General features: G+C 38.4%; 1 protein-coding gene across 1 annotated transcript; it reads left to right on the top strand.

Moving 5' to 3' along the window:
* The first annotated feature begins 1,078 nt into the window (after nt 1-1,078).
* LOC121380563 lies at nt 1,079-6,121 on the top strand. The gene is made up of 4 exons (XM_041509434.1): nt 1,079-1,216; nt 2,091-2,442; nt 4,606-4,725; nt 5,850-6,121. The coding sequence occupies exons 2-4, from the start codon at nt 2,096-2,098 to the stop codon at nt 5,989-5,991; spliced, it is 609 nt and encodes a 202-aa protein (XP_041365368.1). The 5' UTR covers nt 1,079-1,216; nt 2,091-2,095; the 3' UTR covers nt 5,992-6,121.
* Nucleotides 6,122-25,160: the final 19,039 nt, after the last annotated feature.

Here is a 25,160-nt window from a genome sequence, read left to right as displayed (position 1 = left end):
GCTGCATTAGCATCATATGTATTGAGGATACAATTGTCTTTCTCATGTGTTGTCATTTTGGTGTATATATATATTTATGTAAAGGATACTAAATATTTAGTGGATTATTAGGTTTTTCGGTTGAGAGAGAGAGAGAGAGAGAGAGAGAGAGAGAGAGAGAGAGAGAGAGAGAGAGAGAGAGAGAGAGAGAGAGAGAGAGAGAGAGAGAGAGAGAGAGAGAGAGAGAGAGAGAGAGAGAGAGAGAGAGAGACAAATGAGAGAGAGAGAGAGAGAGAGAGAGAGAGAGAGAGAGAGAGAGAGAGAGTGTGTGTGTGTGTGTGTGTGTGTGTGTATGTTATTTCTCGAAGTATTATCCTTCACACATCAAACTATTTTTTATTTCGTTTTTTGGAAGACCAAACCAACACTTCTACGACCTTTATTGTGATGGTAAAAGTTCACTGATGTCATGTAGGTAGACAAATGAAACAGAGAGAAACAACATTTCTTCGATGCATGTGATGCAATGTAGCAATAACTGGAGTCATGCACACACACGCACACACACACACACACATGTACGTCCATGCACATACGCACGGACGCATACATTGGCACGTACATTTATATGCACACACAAGCACGCACGTACCCACGCGCAAACCGTTGTACGGGGCAGTTAAGTTCCATGCTTTAGTCAGTACCAGTGTTCTTGTACCTTAATTAAAAATAAGCTTACATGACAAAAATACGTTTCACGGTTTATCATGACGGGAACAAGCAGACAGGACAGAGAGCGAGGTAGTCTAGAGTAAATCACGTAGTTCCATTAAAACTTCACAGATGATGTCATGGTTTTCCAGACAACGAGCGTTCCCGCCGTTATATGGGTTTTTCTTTTACACCTGGGTTTTGGTCACTTTAAGAATGCGCCGACTTGAATCATGACATCTTGATGTGGGTCAGCTCCGTTCACTGGAGCCTCCCCTCGCCAACATTTCATGTCATAACAGCTGACGGAATGACAGAATGTCAGCTAGACGTTTTAACCGAAGGTCTGTGTCGACAACCGAGGTATTTCATCACGACATACCGCTTACATAGCGAACATACGTCCACGGTGGTTGAAGATGGCAATCCGCTAGAAAAAGTGCATACAGCCATTTCGGAAATACTGATTCTGTCTGTAGCAGCTATCATCCACTGAATTACGTGATCTGGTTACAGAATACAGACGGTGAGTGTTTAATTCCATATTAGATGGGGTGTGGTGATCTTACATTGGGCTCCCCCCTCAAGAAAAAAAAAGAAACAAAAAGAAAACAAGAAAAAAGACAACTGTGTATATAGTCACTGTGTATATTAAGTAACACAGATGGCGGCGTCCGTAATGGTTGTATTTACGGAATTAATTTTTGTACGCAATATTTAGCACTGTGTGTGTACGATAGTCTACTGGACCTGAGTGCGAAAATATCCTTGCGAAATACGACATCAGGTAAATACAAAGAAGACAGTTGACAGTACATGTTAAAAGTGGAGTAAGGGTCAGAACGATTGGAAACTGTTAAAACGGCCTTGCTTATTATATTATAGATGTGTGTGTGTGTGTGTGTGTGTGTGAGAGAGAGAGAGAGAGAGAGAGAGAGAGAGAGAGAGAGAGAGAGAGAGAGAGAGAGAGAGAGAGAGAGAGAGAGAGAGAGAGAGAGTGAGAGAGAGAGAGAGAGAGAGAGAGAGAGAGAGAGAGAGAGAGAGAGAGAGAGAGAGAGAGTGTGGGTGTATGAGAGAGAGAGAGAGAGAGAGAGAGAGAGAGAGAGAGAGAGAACGAGAGAGAGAGAGAGAGAGAGTGTGAGATAGAGATAGAGATCGATAGTGTGTGTGTGTGTGTGTGTGTGTGCGTGCGTGCGTGCGTGCGTGTGTGTGTGTGTGTGTGTTTTAAGGCATGCACGCGTATAAGAATCTAAAACAATACATTTTTTTTTTTTTTTAAATGAATACGCCTTTTACCGAATTAAACTGGGAAAAACCCATCCGATGACAGGCGAAGGGCCTATTAAATTTGTTGTTTTCTTATAGAGAAAGTTGATATCTTCGTATTTATTTCCTTTCAGCAACAATGTATTTCACAGAAACTGTGGCACTACTCTCCCTTGCTATGGTTGTCGTCATGTCCGATGAATTTCATCAGAGATGCACTGTTAACTTTTGCGGGAATTTCAGCTACTACGATATTCCAAAATTATACGGAGGACTTTTTAAGACAAAAGAACAAATAGGATGGGAAGAATCGAAATGGACAGATGACCATCAAAGAAAGTATGGCAACCACTTATTGTCCTTTTTTGACACGATACTTGGCACTTCGTACGACTCAACATACAACACGTTATACGACAGCGCACATGATATTTCAGGCGACAACTCCAATCCGGGGAACCACGATTTTGACCAGTGTTGCCCGACGTAAGTATGTTCAGATATATTATATTAGGTTTATCACACACAAGCAGGGTGGTTGTCCCAGTCATAGACACGTACTCTGGGGTTTATAATCGCTTGTCTGATAAAGTTAAACAAAAACAAGGGGGAAAAGGAATTTTTAAAACAGGAAAGAGAAAAATGAGGCGAGATAAACCCCATCTCGATATTTTAAGAGTTTTGCGCTCTCCCCACACCCCCCAAAATAATAATAATAGCAATAAAAATTACCCAACAAACAAACAACACCCCCACAACACCCCACCCCGAAAAAATCCCCAACAACAACCAACAGCAATAAACCACAAAACAACAAACAAACAAAGAAACCAACAAAATCCCACAAAAAAAATCCCACTCTGAAATATTACCAATTTCCAGTTCTCTGTTTCGTACGCTAGTATTTTTTAATATCGTTTACCTTTTGAAATACGTAGCCTAGTGGTAAAGCGCTCGCTTGGGGTCGATCCTTTTCGGTGTGCCCATTGGGCTATTTCTCGCTCCAGCAAGTGCACCGCGACTGGTACATCAAAGGCCGTGGTATGTGCTATCCTGTCTATGATATGGTGCATATAAAAGATCCTTGCTGCTAATCGAAAAAGAGTACCCCATGAAGTGGCGACAGCGGGTTTCCTCCCTCAATATCTGTGTGGTCCTTAACCATATGTCCGACGCCATAAAACAGTAAATAAAATGTGCTGAGTGCGTCGTTAAATAAAACATTTTCTTCTTCCTTCCTTCTTTTGAAATACGAATTAACACATTAATTTCAAATGCACTGCGAAGAACTATTATAAACATTATTTTAAATATCATACATGAAAAGGAGAAATTGTATTTAAATGTAGCTGTAGTCTTGGAGGCATGACAGACCTTCCGTTAACAATGCTATTACACCTATACTAATTATGTTGCATATTCCCACATTCTGTTCTACAACACATTTCTTACCTTAACTCCGAAGTAGGCTACGTATACGTATATATTAGTCACTCCATTTATCAAAATAAAATAATAAAATTCTGCAGTTTATTTTAGGGTAGGCTTATACAAAAGGTGATAACATACTAAAAGCTACCACTGTTTCCAATGCTATCACAATGCTTTAACTCTAGGGGTATATACCTTGTGAAAAATTACTATGAGCCTTATTCCCCTCATATGATACCGGAGGCCAAAAGTTTGGGTTCTGGCTCGCATACTACTCATATCTAGGTTTTAGCATACAATGCATTTTCAGCTACTACTACAGTAACTAACACGGGGACGACCAGGAACACATTGGGTCGAATTTACAAAGGCTGTTTATGTCTTACACCTGTGTAACTACAGACATTTACAAAGGCTGTTTATGTCTTACACGTGTGTAACTACAGACATTTACAATGGCTGTTTATGTCTTACACGTGTGTAACTTCAGACATTTACAATGGCTGTTTATGTCTTACACATGTGTAACTTCAGACATTTACAAAGGCTGTTTATGTCTTACACGTGTGTAACTTCAGACATTTACTGTAACTACAGACATTTACAATGGCTGTTTATGTCTTACACGTGTGTAACTACAGACATTTACAATGCGAAAAACACCTGCGTTCAAGAAATAACAGGCTTCGTAAACTCGGTCCATTGTATTTGCCAAAATTGTTAATTTAAGCAAGATGTTGTATATAAAATATGTAACAAAAAATAAATCAACCTCCACTAACCGAGGGGTTTCGAACCAAAGATCCTCAGTACGAGAGTCTAGCGCTCTGCCAACTGAGCTGATAGAGATATTCCCACTAGCTACCCAGGCCCATAGGAACGATATCTGGGCACAACCTCTAGTGTGTGTGTGTGTTGGGGGGGGGGGGGGGGGGGGAGACCCTGGCCACATTTTATATTTATTTAAAGACAAAAAAAACAACACCCTTTTTAGTCCTCGAGTTGGAGTACTGCCCCCCGTAGGAGCACTGCCCCCCCACCCCCCCCCAATAGAAGCTCCCCCCACAGTAAGAGCACTTTATACAAACACTTCTATTTAATTTAAGAGTACAAAAGATGTAATATGAATATATGTTTTACACTAATCTAATAACTAGAGAGAATGCCTTTAATGGCGACTCTTCGTTTGGTTTGTGATATGAGATTTTTTCTTCACAGTACACGGTCGTACGTCAATTACACGACTTTGACGAACATTAACGGAATTACACGAGTCATAGTCCACCTCGACCAGCTGTTTCCGCCCCAGTACCAGTGGATCCCATTTGCTCAGTGTTCGTAAGTATTAACTACTGGTAAAACTTCTCCGGCGTCTTGAACACGGATACTTACCCATGTTGACGACGGACTATTACAATGTTTGCTCTCTGTCTCTTTCTTTCTGTTTCTTTGTCTGTCTCTGTCTCTCCCCCCTCCCCCCCCCTCCTTTTTTTATTTTTTATTTTTATTTTTTCTCTAAAGATTATATTTAGTGTTTATATCATTATGATAAGCTGCATTGTGTCTTTCAGGAATGTCTCTTTCACGGCTGTTTACACAAACTTTAATTTCTTTCGGTGGTCCCATTGGGCTATTTCTCGTTTCAGCCAGTGTGCCACAACGGTGTAACAAAGGCCGTGGTATGTACTATCCTGTGTGGGATGGTGCATATAAAAGATCCCTTGTTGCTAATCGAAAAGAGTAGCCCATGAAGTGGCGACAGCGGGTTTCCACTCTCAATATATGTTCGACGCCATAAAACAGTAAATAAAATGTGTTGAGTGCGTCGTTAAATAAAACATTTCCTTCCTTCCTGTCTCTTTCTCTCTGGCTCTGTTACTAGTTCAACCGGCCTCGGTGGCGTCGTGGTTAGGCCATCGGTCTACAGGGTTGTAGGTACTGGGTTCGGATCCCAGTCGAGGCATGGGTTTTTTAATCCAGATACTGACTCCAAACCCTGAGTGTGTGCTCCGCAAGGCTCAATGGGTAGGTGTAAACCACTTGCACCGACCAGTGATCCATAAATGGTTCAACAAAGGCCATGGTTTGTGCTATCCTGCCTGTGGGAAGTGCAAATAAAAGATCCCTTGCTGCTAATCGGAAAGAGTAGCCCATGAAGTGGCGACAGCGGATTTCCTCTCAAAATCTGTATGGTCCTTAACCATATGTCTGACGCCATATAACCGTAAATAAAATGTGTTGAGTGCGTCGTTAAATAAAGCATTTCTTTCTTTCTGTTACTAGTTCTTTCTGTTTACCCTTCTGTCTCTTAGATTGTAGATCTAAAAGAGAAAAAAACATTCAAATTATCTTTACTCAAATCCTAAATAACTCTAACATCACTGATTTTTCTTACATAATTTAATATATATTTATGATACAAATCACCATACATTAATAGTAACAATGTTTTGCATTTTCAGCTCAGCGCCACACTTCTGTTTCGGAACTTGTAGAATGGAAAAAATCACATTGTTCCTACTTGTGTCTGACTTCAGTCAATGGCCACCGTTCGCATTCGACAGGTTCTCCGTTCCAGGATACTGCTCCTGCAAGAGTTCCTAGCACGCAAAATATATTATCCATTTCAAGGATACTGATATTTTTTCAGAAAAATTATCTGGTCAACAATTTTAAATAGAGAATAATACATGAGTGGCCGTTAGATACCATTTATCTCACAACGAGTTGTTTTAAAATGTATTTAACAAGCGAAAGCGAGTTTGATACGTTTTTAAACAACGAGTTGTGAGATAAATGGTATCTAACGGACACGAATGTATTATTCTGTTTCTTACATATCTTCAGAAACCAGGATTTAAGCAAATTTTAACATCGTTTTCGACTAAAAGTTATTTACAGCCGTTGCACTTGTTGCTAACTTACGCATCACAGACACATGATTGTCAGGTTAACTATACGTCACAGTGTAATCTATTTCCACCGTGTTGTTTTTCATTGGATGCATAACACTGGTGATCTGGTCATCACCTAGGAGCAGCCAGTCGTATGTCTTGAAATTGTCAACACACGTACGTGTGTAAACAACCCATGTGTTATCAAAAATAACGCATGATGTTTTCACCAACGGGTGTGTAAGAAGATACTGTACTCATGGGCATACGACCCGGGGGGGGGGGGGTAGGGGGGCAATTGCCCCCCCCCCAAATTCGGGCAAAACAGTGGGAAAACAGTGGGGGGAAATTCGGGCAGTTTTTATCTGGGTAAAATTTCGGGCAAATCAACCCCCTCCAGCCCCCCTAAATCAAAGCGTCCCCATACGCCCATGACTGTACTTTAACGTCATAGCAACGCGATACAAATTGCATGCATGTGAGGTCATTAAAATTTTGAGTCTATAGTCCTTTTAGCAGCCGCCATGAACATGATTTTGGTTATTGTTTTGTTTTGGGTTTTTTTAAAAAATAATTTCAGTTTGATTTGAAAAAAGTAAAAGTAAATCAGTATGTTTGTGTCCATTTAGAAAATAATCGTCTCTGAAATAGCTAACTTGTATTTCATAGGTTACCATAAAAAAAACTCCGACGTTACCTGTTGATAAGGACTATAGAAATTTCTGAAAGGGGGGGGGAGGGGGGGGGGGGGTCCCAAATGTGATGACTGATCTCTCCTTTTACACATAACAGTTTTCAAAAACAGGGATGGGGGGGGGGGCGGATCCCTGGACCCCCTGGATCCGTTACTGGACTTATGAAGTTTTACGAGCACGAACCTAGAAAGGCGCCGACGTTAAAATTTCGAAACGAACTTGCAAAAGACTTCCTTTACCGCTATTGTAAAAGTTTTAACCGGTGAAGTCTCAGACAAATTCTGTTGCTAAATTTAATATTTTTAATCAAAAGGGTCAATCAATCAATCAATCGATCGATCAATCGACCAATCAATCAATCGACCATTTGACACGTGCTTACATCCACTGAAGGTTCTAGCACTTCTGCCTTGGGTACATTCTCCAAACTTCTCGGTGGGTGTGTTCAAGACTGGAATATCAAAAGGATGTTAAATCCCAGCGGAGGATACAGGACATTGAATTTCCAAGAGTTCTTAGAAAACACGACTGTTGTAGAAGATTCTGAGATTCCTAGACATTTTCTTGTTGTAATGCCAGAATACCCTTCTTAGTTTCGACAATCAAAGAGGCTTGTCGGAACAACAATTTGAGAATACAGTCCACAAAAATATAATCATCAGTCTCGGTCATCCCGAACCTCAAATAACAAAAAACGATTTGTGTTGGTTAAACTTGTCCGCTACACAAAGAATAATATTGACGATTTTGCCATTACCAGTCAATCGGTTCAGCCAATCAGGGATACGTTCAGCCAGCCATTTGTCGCTGACGCATGCTAGACCAATTCTTACGCTAGATGTTAAACCAGCCGTTTTGCGCTAACGTTTGCTAACTATTTTGACTGGATCTTGAAGAGGTCATTCGATTTAACATGAATCGCATAAATTAGTCTAGCGAACGTGTTTATATTATTATTATTATCATTATTATTATTTACTCGAATGACCACTGCGCGAACAAACAGAGCCGGTTTATCCCAGTAGCCCCTGTAGCACGTGCTACGGTTCCCGCACTTCAGGGGGCTCCGTGATGAGGTGTATATTTATTTCCCCCAGGTAATCCCCCCCCACCCCCACACACACACCTCTCCCCGACGGGGTTGCAAAATATACATCCTGGGAAGGGGGACCCGCTGTTATTTGTGCTACATGTCCCGTAGATCCTTAAACCGGCTCTGCGAACCAATGGAAATAGTTTGAAAACTTATACTATGACAGGTTGTTAAAGCAAGTAAGGATCACCCGAGACTAGAATTTGTAAACGTTTAGTAATATGTCCTCATAGTGTATCATTTCAGACGTGAATCATGAATGCACGTGGCAGGGTAAATTGAAGCCCAAAACACATCGAGGCTAAGTCTTGAGTCTGGTAGTATCGTACCAGTCGAAAACGAAACGCTCTGAATCGAATGTGATTCGGGCAAAACAGTGGGAAAACAGTGGGGGGAAATTCGGGCAGTTTTTATCTGGGTAAAATTTCGGGCAAATCAACCCCCTCCAGCCCCCCTAAATCAAAGCGTCCCCATACGCCCATGACTGTACTTTAACGTCATAGCAACGCGATACAAATTGCATGCATGTGAGGTCATTAAAATTTTGAGTCTATAGTCCTTTTAGCAGCCGCCATGAACATGATTTTGGTTATTGTTTTGTTTTGGGGTTTTTTAAAAAATAATTTCAGTTTGATTTGAAAAAAGTAAAAGTAAATCAGTATGTTTGTGTCCATTTAGAAAATAATCGTCTCTGAAATAGCTAACTTGTATTTCATAGGTTACCATAAAAAAAACTCCGACGTTACCTGTTGATAAGGACTATAGAAATTTCTGAAAGGGGGGGGGGGGGGGGGCCCAAATGTGATGACTGATCTCTCCTTTTACACATAACAGTTTTCAAAAACAGGGATGGGGGGGGGCGGATCCCTGGACCCCCTGGATCCGTTACTGGACTTATGAAGTTTTACGAGCACGAACCTAGAAAGGCGCCGACGTTAAAATTTCGAAACGAACTTGCAAAAGACTTCCTTTACCGCTATTGTAAAAGTTTTAACCGGTGAAGTCTCAGACAAATTCTGTTGCTAAATTTAATATTTTTAATCAAAAGGGTCAATCAATCAATCAATCGATCGATCAATCGACCAATCAATCAATCGACCATTTGACACGTGCTTACATCCACTGAAGGTTCTAGCACTTCTGCCTTGGGTACATTCTCCAAACTTCTCGGTGGGTGTGTTCAAGACTGGAATATCAAAAGGATGTTAAATCCCAGCGGAGGATACAGGACATTGAATTTCCAAGAGTTCTTAGAAAACACGACTGTTGTAGAAGATTCTGAGATTCCTAGACATTTTCTTGTTGTAATGCCAGAATACCCTTCTTAGTTTCGACAATCAAAGAGGCTTGTCGGAACAACAATTTGAGAATACAGTCCACAAAAATATAATCATCAGTCTCGGTCATCCCGAACCTCAAATAACAAAAAAACGATTTGTGTTGGTTAAACTTGTCCGCTACACAAAGAATAATATTGACGATTTTGCCATTACCAGTCAATCGGTTCAGCCAATCAGGGATACGTTCAGCCAGCCATTTGTCGCTGACGCATGCTAGACCAATTCTTACGCTAGATGTTAAACCAGCCGTTTTGCGCTAACGTTTGCTAACTATTTTGACTGGATCTTGAAGAGGTCATTCGATTTAACATGAATCGCATAAATTAGTCTAGCGAACGTGTTTATATTATTATTATTATCATTATTATTATTTACTCGAATGACCACTGCGCGAACAAACAGAGCCGGTTTATCCCAGTAGCCCCTGTAGCACGTGCTACGGTTCCCGCACTTCAGGGGGCTCCGTGATGAGGTGTATATTTATTTCCCCCAGGTAATCCCCCCCCACCCACCCCCCCACACACACACACCTCTCCCCGACGGGGTTGCAAAATATACATCCTGGGAAGGGGGACCGCTGTTATTTGTGCTACATGTCCCGTAGATCCTTAAACCGGCTCTGCGAACCAATGGAAATAGTTTGAAAACTTATACTATGACAGGTTGTTAAAGCAAGTAAGGATCACCCGAGACTAGAATTTGTAAACGTTTAGTAATATGTCCTCATAGTGTATCATTTCAGACGTGAATCATGAATGCACGTGGCAGGGTAAATTGAAGCCCAAAACACATCGAGGCTAAGTCTTGAGTCTGGTAGTATCGTACCAGTCGAAAACGAAACGCTCTGAATCGAATGTGATAAAACGCACCGCGTCTGTGCTGGCGCGAACTACAGATATGGCAGCAGACATGGAACATGCGCTATATTTTCACACTGTCCGACTGGCAGCTATACATGTTCGAACCTTGCTTCTTCATTTCTCTTAATAAACAACAGAATAGGTATATATTTATTTAATTAAAGTGGAATTCTTACATTCAGGGGCGGTTCCAAGAAATATTTTGCGGGGGGGGGGGGGGGGGGCAAATGGGCGATGAAAAAAAATCAGTGTGGGAGGACACTTGAATATTTTTAAGGGAGGGGAGGGGGGACGAGTACTCTGGTCCCACCTTTGGATCCGCCTCTGATAATTATTGTTAATGTTTATACAAGAAAATATGTCTATAATATGAACGCAGTTATTATGTATCGATAACACGTAATAGTTGTTTAACGACACCACTGGAGGACATTGATTAATTAATGATCGGCTACTGGATGTCAAACATTTGGTAATTCTAACTCGTAGTCATCAGAGGAAACCCGCTACTCGTTTCCTAATAGGGATCCTAAGGGTTCTTTTATATGCACTATCCCACATACAGAATAGCACATACCACAGCCTTTGGTATACCAGTCGTGGTACACTGGCTGGAACGAGAAATAGCCCAATGGGCTCACCGACGGGGTTCGATTCCAAACCGACGGCATCAAGCGAGCGCTTTGCCACTGGTCTACGTTCCTCCCATTTTGGGGAGCTTAAGAGACCGACGTAAACACTGACCTGTGTACTGGAAACAGATAATCACTTTCTAAATACATTTATTGCGTTGTTCACTGTATATTTTACACTGTTATTAATTTTAAATTTTGTTTTGTTTAACGACATTTTTGCATTAACAGCAAAGGATCTTTTATATGCATTTTCCCTCTGCCGTGGCCTTTGATATAGCACTCGTGGTGCACTGCTTAGCACGGAGAAAATCCAATCTTTCAATGAGTCCACTGAGGTGGTTCGATCCTACGGCGCAACCACCTCAGTTGAGCGCTCTACCGACTGAGCTAGATCACGCATAACATATTTCAAACAAAATATTGGGTGGGGCCCGTATGTAGGAAATTGTGAAGGGGGTGGTCTAGACTGGTGAGCGAAGTTTTAAATATGTTGAAAAAAAAGGGAAGGAAATACGCTTGGAGCAGGGGAGGCTTTAGACTCCCCCTTCAACCCCCTCCTCTGCACCTGTGCCTGTTATCTAAAACCGGTTTTGGAAATGGAGGATGTAGTACGCCGTGAAATAAAAAAAACTAGTTCTGGGAGCGGGACGTAGCCCAGTGGTAAAGCGCTCGCCTGATGCGAGGTCCGTCTAGGATCGGTCCCCGTCTGTGGGCCCAATGGTCTATTTCTCGTTCCATCCAGTACAGCACAACTGACATATTCGTGGTATGTGCTATCATGTATGTGGGATGGTACATATAAAAGATCCCTAGCTACTAATGGAAACAAATAGCCGATGATTAATAAATCAATGTCCTCTAGTGGTGTTATTAAAGCCTAATATGTCACCATACATCCATGTCCAATAAAAGGTAATGAGATGCAGACTGTATATATTCATAATAAATGACAAAATGGTCATGAAACTAAAGAATAAAATATTATAGATGAAAAGTGTTATGTGTTAATTTATTGGATATGTGTGGAGTACCATTATACGCTTGAGTGGATTTCAACCCTTGCTGATGTCAAAGGGCTATTGGAAATACAAGAATACAAATGACCAAGTAAATAGTCCGTCTTTGAGAGGGATTCTGTGTGGGCCTACGCTATTAGTTGTTGACGTCATCAATGATGTGACGTCACATGATTGTTACGGTAAGTTATAAAACAGATTAGAAAATCGGTGAGTTTTTGTTTTCTTCTTCTTTTTCACCTTTTTGTCAGGCCCGTAGAAACGATTTGGGGTTGGTGGGTGGTAGAGCTGCAACGATTATTATTATTATTATTATTATTATTATATCAATTTAGAAAGACCACAGTTTGCAAGCTGTATATACACACAGACGTATTTTAAGCAGTCTACTATCCACTATCCAATGTACTCACGATACCCAAACAAAACCGAAAACGTTGATATCGCCTGCGAACATTTTGAATCTATAATTAAACAGCATATTAACAACTGTATACCTAATCAGACAGTTACTATTCGACCGAATGACAAACCATGGTTTAACAGTAAACTCAGAAAAGAACTACGAATCGGAGATAGATTACGGAGATAGATTACGGAAAAAAGGCATTGCGGTCGAAAAGGCCCACCGATAAAAGAAAATATAAAAACCAAACGAACAAAGTAAATCATATGAAAACAAAAATAGCTAAAGAGGAATTTGAAAATATGTTAGACAGTAAAATCGATAGAATTGTGTTCAGAAAGTAATAATACATATTGACAATATTTAAAATATATTTTAACTAAACACAATAGTCAGACGGTAATTCCCCCATTAAAAGACCCAACAACACATTTATCGGTTGCATTCAGTGCTTTCGAAAAAGCTGAAATATTAAATAAATATTTCATTTCTATTGCTTCAGTAGATTATCAAATAAAGAACTTCTTCCTTGTCAACCACGGTGTAAAGATAGATTCGAGTCATTAGTAATAAATGTTGAAGAAATATCGGATATCATAAATATACTAGGTAGTACTAAACCAAATAACTTCCGGCTGGGTCAAAGTTCGAGGTGCCCCCCAACTTTTGATAGAGAAGTGAACACCACAAGTCCTGTGATTGGTTATAAATGTGAGTGTGTTGGTTGTAAAAAAATAATAGTTTCATCTGGATAAAAAAAATATGCAATTTTATTTCATCTAGTACCAATGTGTCAAGTAGCCTTGTGCTTGAAACATGTATGGAGTACCTGTAAAAAAAAGTACTCGAATTTTGTGCGGAACTAGGGTAGTCATAAACGCTACCCGTTATCTCAGAAACAAGCAGCTTGACCCCCAATTTTTTCTGATTCACTTTAAGTGTGAGGGGTGGCAGTATTTATATCCGTGGCGTTTATGTTGATTGATACGCTGCAGGTAGGAGTTTTAGCCACATGTTACTATTGTCGTCTATGGGATTTGATTTTGTAGTATACACCCACTAGCACCAAATAAGGCAATGGGTCCAGATGAGATTAGTCACAAACTACTTAAACGTTATTATCCATTCAATCAATGTTCCTCTTCAGTTGGTTTTTAACAAATCTTTACGTACATCTAAATACTCTAACAGATGGAAGATAGCTCATGTTAAACCTCTCTTCAAAAAATGTGACATATGTTATTCTACGAAGGTCTCACTACACAGATGTCATCTGCCATTGAAACTCTTGTTAAATTGCCCAACTTCAAATGAAGATTTCCAATAGAACGGGTTCTCATTGGCACTAACAACATACACCATTGCTAACATACATTATATAAGCATTTATTTTCACGCCAAAATTAAGAACATTTTCGTGTCAGGTTTTTGCAATATGACCGCATCTGGCTGTAGTACCGGTCCGAGCAGGTGGTTCATTAACCGATTCACTCCGGCTGTCTCTTGCGCTCTACACCCATGTGCCAAAAGGTCAATGCACAATATTACAAAATAACATGGGATAAAATACAGCCAGAAGGCTTACCATTAAACACACATATTGTTTTAATTCTTCACCATTTCCTAGAAGTGAATATGTGAACCATAACATGTGTCCCATTTTTAAGGGGGGGGGGGGGGGGGGGGGGGGGAATGCAGGCTGGTTTTCCCCTGAATTAAACGAAAATGTCCGAATCTGCATAAGTACATTTATTCATATTAATTATCGTTACTGCCAAACAGCTAAAGTCCGGACCAAATTGTTAACAACTACGATAAATTACTCTCCTACATTTAATTACCGTTATATTCCCCCCAATTTTTGTTCAGACACAAATTGTGAAGAAAAAAAACATTACTGTGACACACATATGAGACTGTAACGATGTTACCAATATCGACTCCGCTGAGATCGCATAGGGCAAAATATAGGCAGTTTCCTGCCGTCTGCCATTTTTCTTTTTTTAATGGAATACTCTTAAAGGGGGGTGAAAGCATCCGAAGTATGTGACGTAATTAATATGAAATCAATGTGCTCTAGTAGTGTCTTTAAACAAAACAAACTTCTTTTTAAAAACTTAATATGACGTCATCACGTTTGTTTTTATATCATAACACGTTATGATGTTAGATTAATTAAGTCATATCCTTTCACCCCTCGAGTATTCCATAAAAGGGTAAAATGGCAGCCGCCACAAAAATTACATGCTTTTTTCCCTATTCGATCTCAGCGAAGTCAATATAGGTGACATAGTTATCATCTAGTATATGGAATCTATCTGGACAAAAGGTGGGTAAAACGTAACAAAAAATAAAGGTAGGAGAGCAATTTATCGTTTTTGGTTCAGACTTTAAATAGGGTTGCAAACGAATCACTATGCATTTTCATATGGAATACGACTCATTTTGCAGGTAGAATAATGGAAATACATGGTTAATAGGTCTCAGTTAACACATTGTGCCTGAATATCCGTATAATTTTTGCTCGAATTTGAAGATTTGCTCTAGCACTGGGGAGGGGGGGGGGAGTTCACACCCACCCCACCCCTGCCCCGTACGCTTATTTATGTTTATACAGAGTAGAAAAAAAAACCCGCAGTACATTTTCGTCCTCAAGGGGCCATTCAAATATTACGTAAATGCTTTGCAACGGCGACAGTCGTCAAGTCATAGGGATTAACGTGCACATTCAGAGCAAGCTGTTTTAGCGCACGCCTGTCATGGGCACAGTTGCCGGCCTCAGCCGACTCCTCCGTCCAGGACAGGAAAGGGCTGGGGAGGGAGAGGGGACCGCTCGCACTGGCAGGTGCAAGGGAGCACCAGCAGCCCGACCGATATCTCTAACAGGCGGGGGTTGGTTTTGGTGTTATGGAATTTGGAATGTCCCGTAGGATTAATGCCAAAGGCGAAAAAAGTGCGCAATTTGAATGAAGGAAATTTGGTGCATTGTTGATCGGTCCACCGAATTGGAAAAAGGTAGCTATATACGTATGTTTTGGAACTTAGTTTATCGAGAGTGGCTCGTTACTAGGACCTAGTTTGTGTTGAGATGTCTCCCTAGGTTGCCCAAAGGGGCCACGGCGACAGTGTGATATGTAGGCCTGTGTAGTCCTACCCATCAGAGAATGTCGTTTTCTTACTGATATGCACGGGCGTTCGGGTCCCGGTTGCAGATTGTTGGTGTATGATTATACCAGTCCATGGAACACCCAAGCGCGTTACGCTATATAGCCCGTCTCTGTACATAGAACGCCCGTGGTGGTTTGTACTGGTAAAATATCCGGAAAAAATTATAGAAACTTAAAGAAAATTCTCTTCTTAACCGTTTAAGGAATTTTCGCCTATTAACTACTCAAAAAATCCTAGCTATGGCCCTGTAGTCCCTGGCATCCTAAATATCCGCATATGGTTTAAAAATAATGAAATATACAGGTATGTTTAGTCTTGAGGAATTTACAAATAGGGTCATAATTAAGAGGACTCATTTAAACTGTTTGTGTTATTCCATGTGCCATGACTGCATGATTTTTGGTGCATTTTTTGACAGTGTTCACACACATACAAACCACTCCCAAGCGGGAGTTGGCGGATATCACGCATATATATATATATATATATATATATATATATATATATATATATATATATATATATATATATATATATATATATATATATATATAAGGAAACTTTGGACATCAAACCTTCTTACAAAAATCGACACTTGAACAAAGGTTTAGCTATTCAGTGTTTCACAAAATCAGTTTTTTTTATATTACCCAAATTGATTTTGTCACAAGGAAAACAGGATGCATGAATATCAAGCCTCATTATAGCTAAACCGTTTGCTCTGCTGGTAAAAAAGCCACTTGTCATTTTTTAAAATAGCCCCATGGCTGTCACTAAGCTTAAGAATTTACTAGTAGTATAAGGGCCTGTATAGAGCGATGACCTACTTTCCGTGACCGTGACCTACTTACCCGTAACCTTGATGAGTGACTTTGGTGCGAGACAGCCTGACCTTGGTGCGAGACAGTTTGACCTTGGTACTAGACAGTCTGACTTTGGTGTGAGACAGTCTGGCCATGTGCATGTGACCTTGAGAACAAAACCCGCCTGTGGCCCTGACCTACTAACCCAGCCTCGTCCTACTGACCCGACCTCGACCTACTTAGAGGGACAACACCCGCCCTAGCCCACTATCTACTTGGCAGACGTGGATATGTGTATCCGTCCTGACCTATTGAGTGGAACAACGCCCGGCCTAGCTGGTTTTACTTCCTATTCCAAATAATTAGCCTTCAAATATGGATCTGTGCAAAAACAAGCTAGGGTACACAGGGGAGCTAACTGTATACTGCAGGGTACACAAGGGAGCTAACTGTACACTGCTACCTACTAAAATTTATTTATCTCTGAGCCGATTGTTTTCTAAATTGCACACATAACTAGTGGGGGTTTTGGGTTTGTTGGTTTTTTTTTTTTACAATTAATTTTCAAAATACATGTACTTACTTTCTTCTTACGTCAAATTAGACTGAAACAATAAACAATATTCTTGGAGGATGGGAAGGACTATGGCGGGACGTACAAACAAACACACACACGCACGCACGCACGCGCACACACACACACACACACACACACACATAAACACAAACACACGCACGCACGCACACACACATACACACACACATACGCGCACACACACACACACATACACACACATACACACACGCACGCACACACGCACGCACACACACACGCACGCACACACACACATACACACAAAATAATCATAAATTGAAATGGATAGAGCTCTGCTTTCCCAAACAATATGTTAAAATTATGTCATACCAGTCGCATGACATGTTTGTTAATGGGGGGAGGAGGGGGCGGGGTGTCTCCAAAACGGAAGGTGAAAATATAATTTTGACAAAATGGCTATTTGAATGCCCCTCCCCTTCCCCGGCCTGTTTTCTTTCCTTTTTTTTTGGTCTTGTTCTTTCTGCTATTTGTTTCTTCGTTGTCGTAGTTGTCGTCGTCTTCTTGGTGTGTTTGTTTTTCTGTACGCGTGCGTGTTTTTAATTATCCTTTTTATTATTTGCGCAGTTTAATTAGATTGGGGGTGTTTCTGTTGGATATTCGTGTTACGGGTTTTGAATACTGTGTGTTTTGCTGTTTATTTGTTTGCATAAAATGCAACATTTTCGTCAGATTTGGGGGTGTTTCTGTTGCAATGTGTCCACGTCTCCTTTATTTCAAAGAATCTCCTTTATTTCATGATTCTGCTAGATCTCCTTTATTTCCTCCTCTCTTTTTTTGACAAATCTCCTTTTTTGCTCTCAGAATGCATCTCATGTCACTTTTTTTTTCTTTCTTAAAACATTCGACAGACGAAAGGGGGGGGGGGGGCATTTGGGCTATTTCTCGTCCCAGCCAGTGCACCACGACTGATATATCAAAGGCCGTGGTATGTACTACCCTGTCTGTGGGGTTGTGCATATCAAAGATCCCTTGCTGCTAATCGGAAAGAGTAGCCCATGAAGTGGTGACAGCGGGTTTCCTCTCTTAATATCTATGTGGTCCTTAATCATATGTTTGACGCCATATAACCGTAAATAGAATGTATTGAGTGCGTCATTAAATAAAACATTTCTTTCTTTCTTTCTTTTCCCCGTATGTTAAGTAAAAAACAAAAAACCTTCAAGGGACCATCTAAAATTTACAAGTACTACATTTCGCTAATTTCACTTTTATTTGTAATACATCAATTCAAATTAATCGATCCCACAGATAATACATGAAGATAATAATATTAACATATAACTTTAATATATAACAATTTTAATCTGCTGGTCCTAGGCATGAACAGGGATCCATGTTAAGTACGATTAGATCCAATTGTAAGAAAGCGGAAATTTACGGACATTGATAAATGCAGTGTCAGGTATAGTACACCTAGAGAAATGGGGGTTTTATTATTATTATTTAATGATGCACTCATCACGTTTTTTAAATTTACTGTTATATGGCGTCAGACATATGGGTAAAGACCACACAGATATATAGAGAGAGGAAACCCCCTGTCGCCACTTCATGGGCTACCCTTTTCGGTTATCAGCAAGGGATCTTTTATGTGCACCATCCCACAGACAGGATAGTACATACCACGGCCTTTGTTACACCATTTGTGGAGCACTGGCTGGAACGAGAAATAGCCCAGTTGGCCCACCGACGGGGATCGATCCTAAACCGACCGCGCATCAAGCGAGCGCTTTACCACTGGGCTAGGTTCCGCCCCAGAAGACCTAGAGATATAAAACAAACAAAACATTTACATCTCTCCATAATACGAAGGGTCCATTCATTATTGATTTCTGTTAAGTTCTGTTCTAATTATCGTTCCAGCTAGTGCACCACGACTGGTATATCAAAGGTTGTGGTATGAGCAATTCTGTCTGTGGGATTGTGCATATAAAATAGCCCTTGCTGTTAATGGAAAAATGTAGCGGATTTCCTCTCTAAGACTATATGTCAAAATTACCAAATGTTTAACATCCAGTAGTCGATGATTAATAAATCAATGTGGTCTAGTGGTGTCGTTAAACAAAACAAACACTAACTTTGTTCTAATTATTGGTTTCTGTTACAGTTCGTTCAGTTCACATTCGTTTCTGTTTACAGTGTTAATTTCTCAATATAGGTTTGTTCAGTTCATATTATTGGTTTCTTTTATAATTTGTTCAATTTACATTATTGGTTTATGTTAATTATTCACTTCTCATTATTGGTTTCTGTTTGACTACAAACACCATCAAAACCAAACATATTTAATAAAATATTATCATTATTCACTGCACCATATACAAGTTTAACCATCTATTCGTTTATAAGTACTTGGATACCCTATATCTGTATTAAATATCTGTATTATTACATAACATATTGATGTGCGTGATTGTATGTGTCTGTGTATGTGTTTGTGAATGTATTGTAATTAATGTATTTACTGTCAATCATCTTGTCACGTGTATATAACAAAATATTTATGTATATATTCCTCCTATGCCATTGTGTAACGGCCCGAGTGTAAATAAAGTCTTGTCTTGTCTTGTTATAGTTTATTTAGTTCTCATTTTGGGGTTTTGTTAAAATTTGGATGTTCTAATTACCGATTTTTTTGTTACATTTATTCCCGTTGTCAATATTAGTTTGTTATAGTGTGTTCTGTTTTCATTATTGATGTCGGTTATAATTTGTTGAGTTCGCATTATTGGTTTATATTATAGCTTCTCCGGTTAGCATTGATGACTTCTGTTAGGCATATAGTTTGTTGAGTTCGCAGTTTTGGTTTAGATTACAGTGTTCAATTCTCGTTATTGTTGTCTGTTATAATTTATTCAGTTCGCATTGTTGACTTTTGTTACAGGTTTGTTTGGGTTTGTTTGGGTTTTTTTTTTTTCTGTTACAATTTGTTTAGTTCTGATTAGTTTATGTTTACAGTTTCTTCATTTCTCATTATTTGTTTACCTTACAATTTGTTCATTTGTCATTATTGGTTTCTGTTACAGTTTGTTCAGTTCTTATAATTTACTTTACAGTTTGTTTAGTTCTTATTATTCATTTCTGTTACAGTTTTTCAGTTCTCATTATTGTTTTCTGTTACAATTTGTTCAGTTCTCATATTTGGTTTCCGTTCAATTTGGTCGATCTAATTACCAATTTGTCTTCATGTCAATATTAGTTTATGTCACAGTTTGTTTTGTTTTCATTATTGATGTCTGTTGTATTTTGTTCAGTTCGCATTATTGGCTTATGGGGCGGAACGCAGCTCAGTGGTTAAGCGCTGGTTTGATGCGCGATCGGTCGGTGGGCTCATTTTAAAAATTAGTTTATGTTACAGTTTATTCATTTCGCATTGTTAATCTTTTGCTAGGCCTGTAGTTTGTTTCGTTTACATTTTCTGTTTATCTTATAGTTTGTTCAGTTCTCGTGATTATTTAACCGTTATAATTTATTCAGTTCAGATTGTTGACTTTTGTTGTAGTTTTTTCCTTTTTCCTTATAAATATATAATATGTTAGTTTTTCCAGTTCTCATTATTGGTTTCTGCGACAGTTTGTCCTATTCTCATTGATTTCTATTACAATTTGTTTAGTTCTTATTATTGATTTCTGTTACAGTTTTTCAGTTCTCATTATTGATTTCTGTTACAATTTTAGTTCTGATTATTGATTTCTGTTAGTTTTTCAGTTCTCATTATTGATTTCTGTTAAAATTTGTTTAGTTCTCGTTATTGATTTCTGTTACAGTTTGTTCAATTATCATTATTGATTTCTGTTACAGTTTTTCAGTTCTCGTTATTGATTTCTGTTACAGTTTTTCAGTTCTCGTTATTGATTTCTGTTACAATTTGTTTAGTTCTCTTTATTGATTTCTGTTACAGTTTTTCAGTTCTCGTTATTGATTTCTGTTACAGTTTTTCAGTTCTCGTTATTGATTTCTGTTACAATTTGTTTAGTTCTCTTTATTGATTTCTGTTACAGTTTTTCAGTTCTCGTTATTGATTTCTGTTACAATTTGTTTAGTTCTCATTATTGATTTCTGTTACAATTTGTTTAGTTCTCATTATTGATTTCTGTTACAATTTGTTCAGTTCTCATATTTGGTTTCTGTTACAGTTTGGCCGATCTAATTACCAATTTGTGTTGATGTGTGGTCTCTTGTCAATATTAGTTTATGTTACAGTTTGTTCTGTTTTCATTATTGATGTCTGTTACAATTTGTTGAGTTCGCATCATTGGTTTATGTTATAGCTTGTTCAGTTAGAATTGATGACTTCTGTTAGGCCTATAGTTTGCCGAGTTCGGATTTTTGGTTTATGTTACAGTGTTCAATTTTCGTGATTGTTGTCTGATATAATTTATTCAGTTGGCATTGTTTACTTCTTCTTTTTTTTTGTTCTCATTGTTGATTTCTATTGGTTTGTTCAATTCTCATTATTAATTTCTGCTACAGTTTGTTCAGTTCCCATTCGTTTCTGTTTAGAGTTTGTTCATTTCTCATTCGTTTTGTTACAGTGTATTCAGTTCTCATGATTGGTTTCTGCTATAGTTTGTTCAGTTTTCAGTATTAGTTTGTGTTAGTTTGTTCAGTTCTCATGATTGGTTTCTGTTAAAGTTTTTCAGTTCTCATTCATTTCTGTTAACGTTTGTTCTGTTCTCATTATTGATTGCTGTTACAGTTTCTTTATTTCTCATTAGTTATTGTTTACAGTTTCTTCATTTCTCATTATTTGTTTACCTTACAATGTGTTCAGTTCTCATTATTGGTTTCTGTTGTAGTTTGTTCCATTCTCATTTGTTTCCGTTTACAGTTTCTTCATTTCTCATTATTTGTTTACCTTACAATGTGTTCAGTTCTCATTATTGGTTTCTGTTGCAGTTTGATCAGTTCTCATTTGTAATCAAGTAATGACGACTCAAATCACGACAGATGCTTACAAAAACGTATAATTAATTTAAATAATTAATATATAAGTTAAACATGAAATATAATTTGGTTGAGTGTTTTTCATTCTACAAAAATGTACAGCAAACAAATATTGATCATATTAATGTTTGGATTATTAATAAAAATAAAATAAAAATGTCGGCTACGTTAGGTATGACATGACGGTGTGGCATTTAACATTTATACCATTCTACGATGCAATACCAAATAGTTTTAACATGGTGGCGTTTAACAAATAGGTGAACTAGAGTTTCTTGGAAGAACGCAAAATGTACATGATTCAGTCTAAACGAAATTTTTACATTGCATCAACTTACTATTGGTGTAATATATATGGTAGTTGATTTTAAATTAAAAAGATTGTATAATGAAAAAATATAGCGGGGTTTCCTTTCTTAGACTATATGTAAAAATTACCAAATGTTTGACATCCAATAGCCGATGATTAATAAATCAACATGCTTTGGTGGTTTCGTTAAAAAAAGAAGAAAAAAAGAGAAGATATCTAACTAAATAGGGAAAAAAGAAAGAAATGTTTTATTTTAACGACGCATTCAACACATTTTATTTACGGTTATATGGCGTCAGACATGGTTAAGGACCAAACAGATATTGAGAGAGGAAACCCGCTTTTCGATTAGCAGCAAGTGATATTTTATATGCACCATCCCACAGACGGGGTAATACATACCATGGCCTTTGATATACCAGTCGTGGTACACTGGATCGATCCCAGTAAATAAATAGGGAGTGGGTTGCGTCAGTGAAGTTAAAATAATTATTGACGAAATACAATATCTTGGCCCCTCGACTAAAAGAACATAATATTACACGGCTGAAGACAAATGAATATGTTCATTAATCCAACATTTATGCCGTTAAACTGAAATGGATTGACATTAGATTTAAAGAACTATATATCCTAATAAGAACTGAACAATAAAAAAAAAAAACAGAAGAAAAATAAGATCAAAGAAAACAGTATATGAGACGAACCAGAAATGCTGTACACATGCCATCTTCTTCATTCCTTCTTTTCGTGTGTGTTTGTCTTCTTCTCTTCATCAATTCAAGTCTCCAATAAATCCAAATATATGTACTGAAAATAGACGACAGCCGAAAACAAAAATTGAACTATATCAAGCACCACAGCAGCAATGAAGCAATAAAACAAAACAAAATAAACAGCAAGACATAACAAAACAAACTAACACAAATCAGTTAATGCAAACTGAACAAAATGTAACAGAAAGCAATTAATTATTAATTGAGAACAAAACAAAATAATAATGAGAACTGAATAAATTAATGAATGAATGAATGTTTAACGACACCCCAGCACGAAAAATACATCGGCTATTGGGTGTCAAACTATGGTAATGCAAATAAATAAAGTGATGATCAACATCAATATAAAAATTCAAGATTTAAACAAAAACAGTGTAAAGAACTGTTCAAAAACACAAATATCACAGACAGATACTGAATTTTACTAAAAACTTCAATTTTGTGCTGTATTGGCCATTCTCAAAGAAAATGTTACACCCCTGCACCACGGTGAGGTTACAGCACGCGCAGGGGAGAACTGAATAAACTAACAGAAAACAATAATAAGAACTGAACGAACTAAGAGAAATGAACACTGTGAACTGAACGAACTGTAATAGAAACCATTATTGTAACTTTAGAACTGAACAAACATGAATCAACAAGAACCAAACAAACTAACAGAAGTGAACAGATGTGAACTGTACATACTGCGACAGAAATTAATTATGAGAACTGGATTATCTGTAACAAAACCCAGTGAGGAAAACCTTTTTTTCTTTTTCTTTTCCAGGCAATACCGGACAAGCCGGGTTCCCCATTTATTGAAGAAAATGTCCTACCTATATACAATCAACCAGGTTCTCGCTGAACGTTGAAAATATTTATGTACATAGGAGTGTATGTGCTTGTATTTTGATAATAAATTAGTGCGTGCTTGTGTTCTTGTTTTCTTTTACTCTCTTTAGTGTGTGTTGTTTAAAAAAGTAAATATTTACAAGAAATTAACCTGGTTTGCGGACCTGGCCCCCAAAGCTACAAGCCGGGGGGTCCAGGTATATTTTTCTACGTTTTGTGCATATTTGACCATTAATTATCATAGCTGATATGTAATGTCGAAGGCGTCATTGCACGAGGCAACGACCCCTTCGAAACACCAGTGTTTCAAGAATTTTTCTTTTCTATTAGGCCGTTCTAATGCGGCAAAATATTCAGTTTCGACCCTTGAGTATACCAAATGTTTGAAAAGTGCCATTTCATTACATGGCTTATTTCCCTCTAACAATTTACGTGTGGTCCAAATTACCCTTATTGCTTTACTCCAGAGAAAAATTCCCAAGTTCGACGCATAATTGCCAACTTTATGTTTGATTCCAAAAATCATTGTGTATGGATTTAGTCTGAATTTGTTGCCAAAAAGTTTTTTTGAAGATAGGTTCAATTAGTTTAATAAATAATATAGTTTTGTTGCAGTAAAAAAAGGCGTGCAAGACTGAGTCCACTCTGTCGCACACAAGGCACTTCGGAGTGGATTCCATCTTCCAGTCATAGAGATGTTTTCTCACTGTAATTACATTTCTAATCATTTTATAAATTAAATCAAAATCGTGATTTTCAATTACTCCAGAATTTAGTGTTTGCCAAATATTTTTCCAGTTTATGTTTTCATTAAAAATGGTTTCCCATTTGGACTTAAAGGAAGAAAGAAAAGAAAGAAAGAAATGTTTTATTTAACGACGCACTCAACACATTTTATTTACGGTTATATGGCGTCAGACATATGGTTAAGGACCACACAGATTTTGAGAGGAAACCCGCTGTCGCCACTACATGGGCTACTCTTCCGATTAGCAGCAAGGGATCTTTTATTTGCGCTTCCCACAGGCAGGATAGCACAAACCATGGCCTTTGTTGAACCAGTTATGGATCACTGGTCGGTGCAAGTGGTTTACACCTACCCATTGAGCCTTGCGGAGCACTCACTCAGGGTTTGGAGTCGGTGTCTGGATTAAAAATCCCATGCCTCGACTGGGATCCGAACCCAGTACCTACCAGCCTGTAGACCGATGGCCTACCACGACGCCACCGAGGCCAGTCTTAAAGGAAGAGACAATTAAGGCATTTGGCCTGGTATGCATATTCAATGATATATAATGCACATTATTGTTTAATATAAACAAGTATAATCGTATAGTTATTTAATAAAACGCTTAAATGTGATGGCTATTACTA

This window comes from Gigantopelta aegis, chromosome 9, assembly GCF_016097555.1.
Source record: "Gigantopelta aegis isolate Gae_Host chromosome 9, Gae_host_genome, whole genome shotgun sequence".
NCBI classification, from domain to species: Eukaryota; Metazoa; Mollusca; class Gastropoda; order Neomphalida; family Peltospiridae; genus Gigantopelta; species Gigantopelta aegis.
Note: the sequence above shows the minus strand (reverse complement) of the source record. Positions and strands in the feature narration are given on the sequence as shown.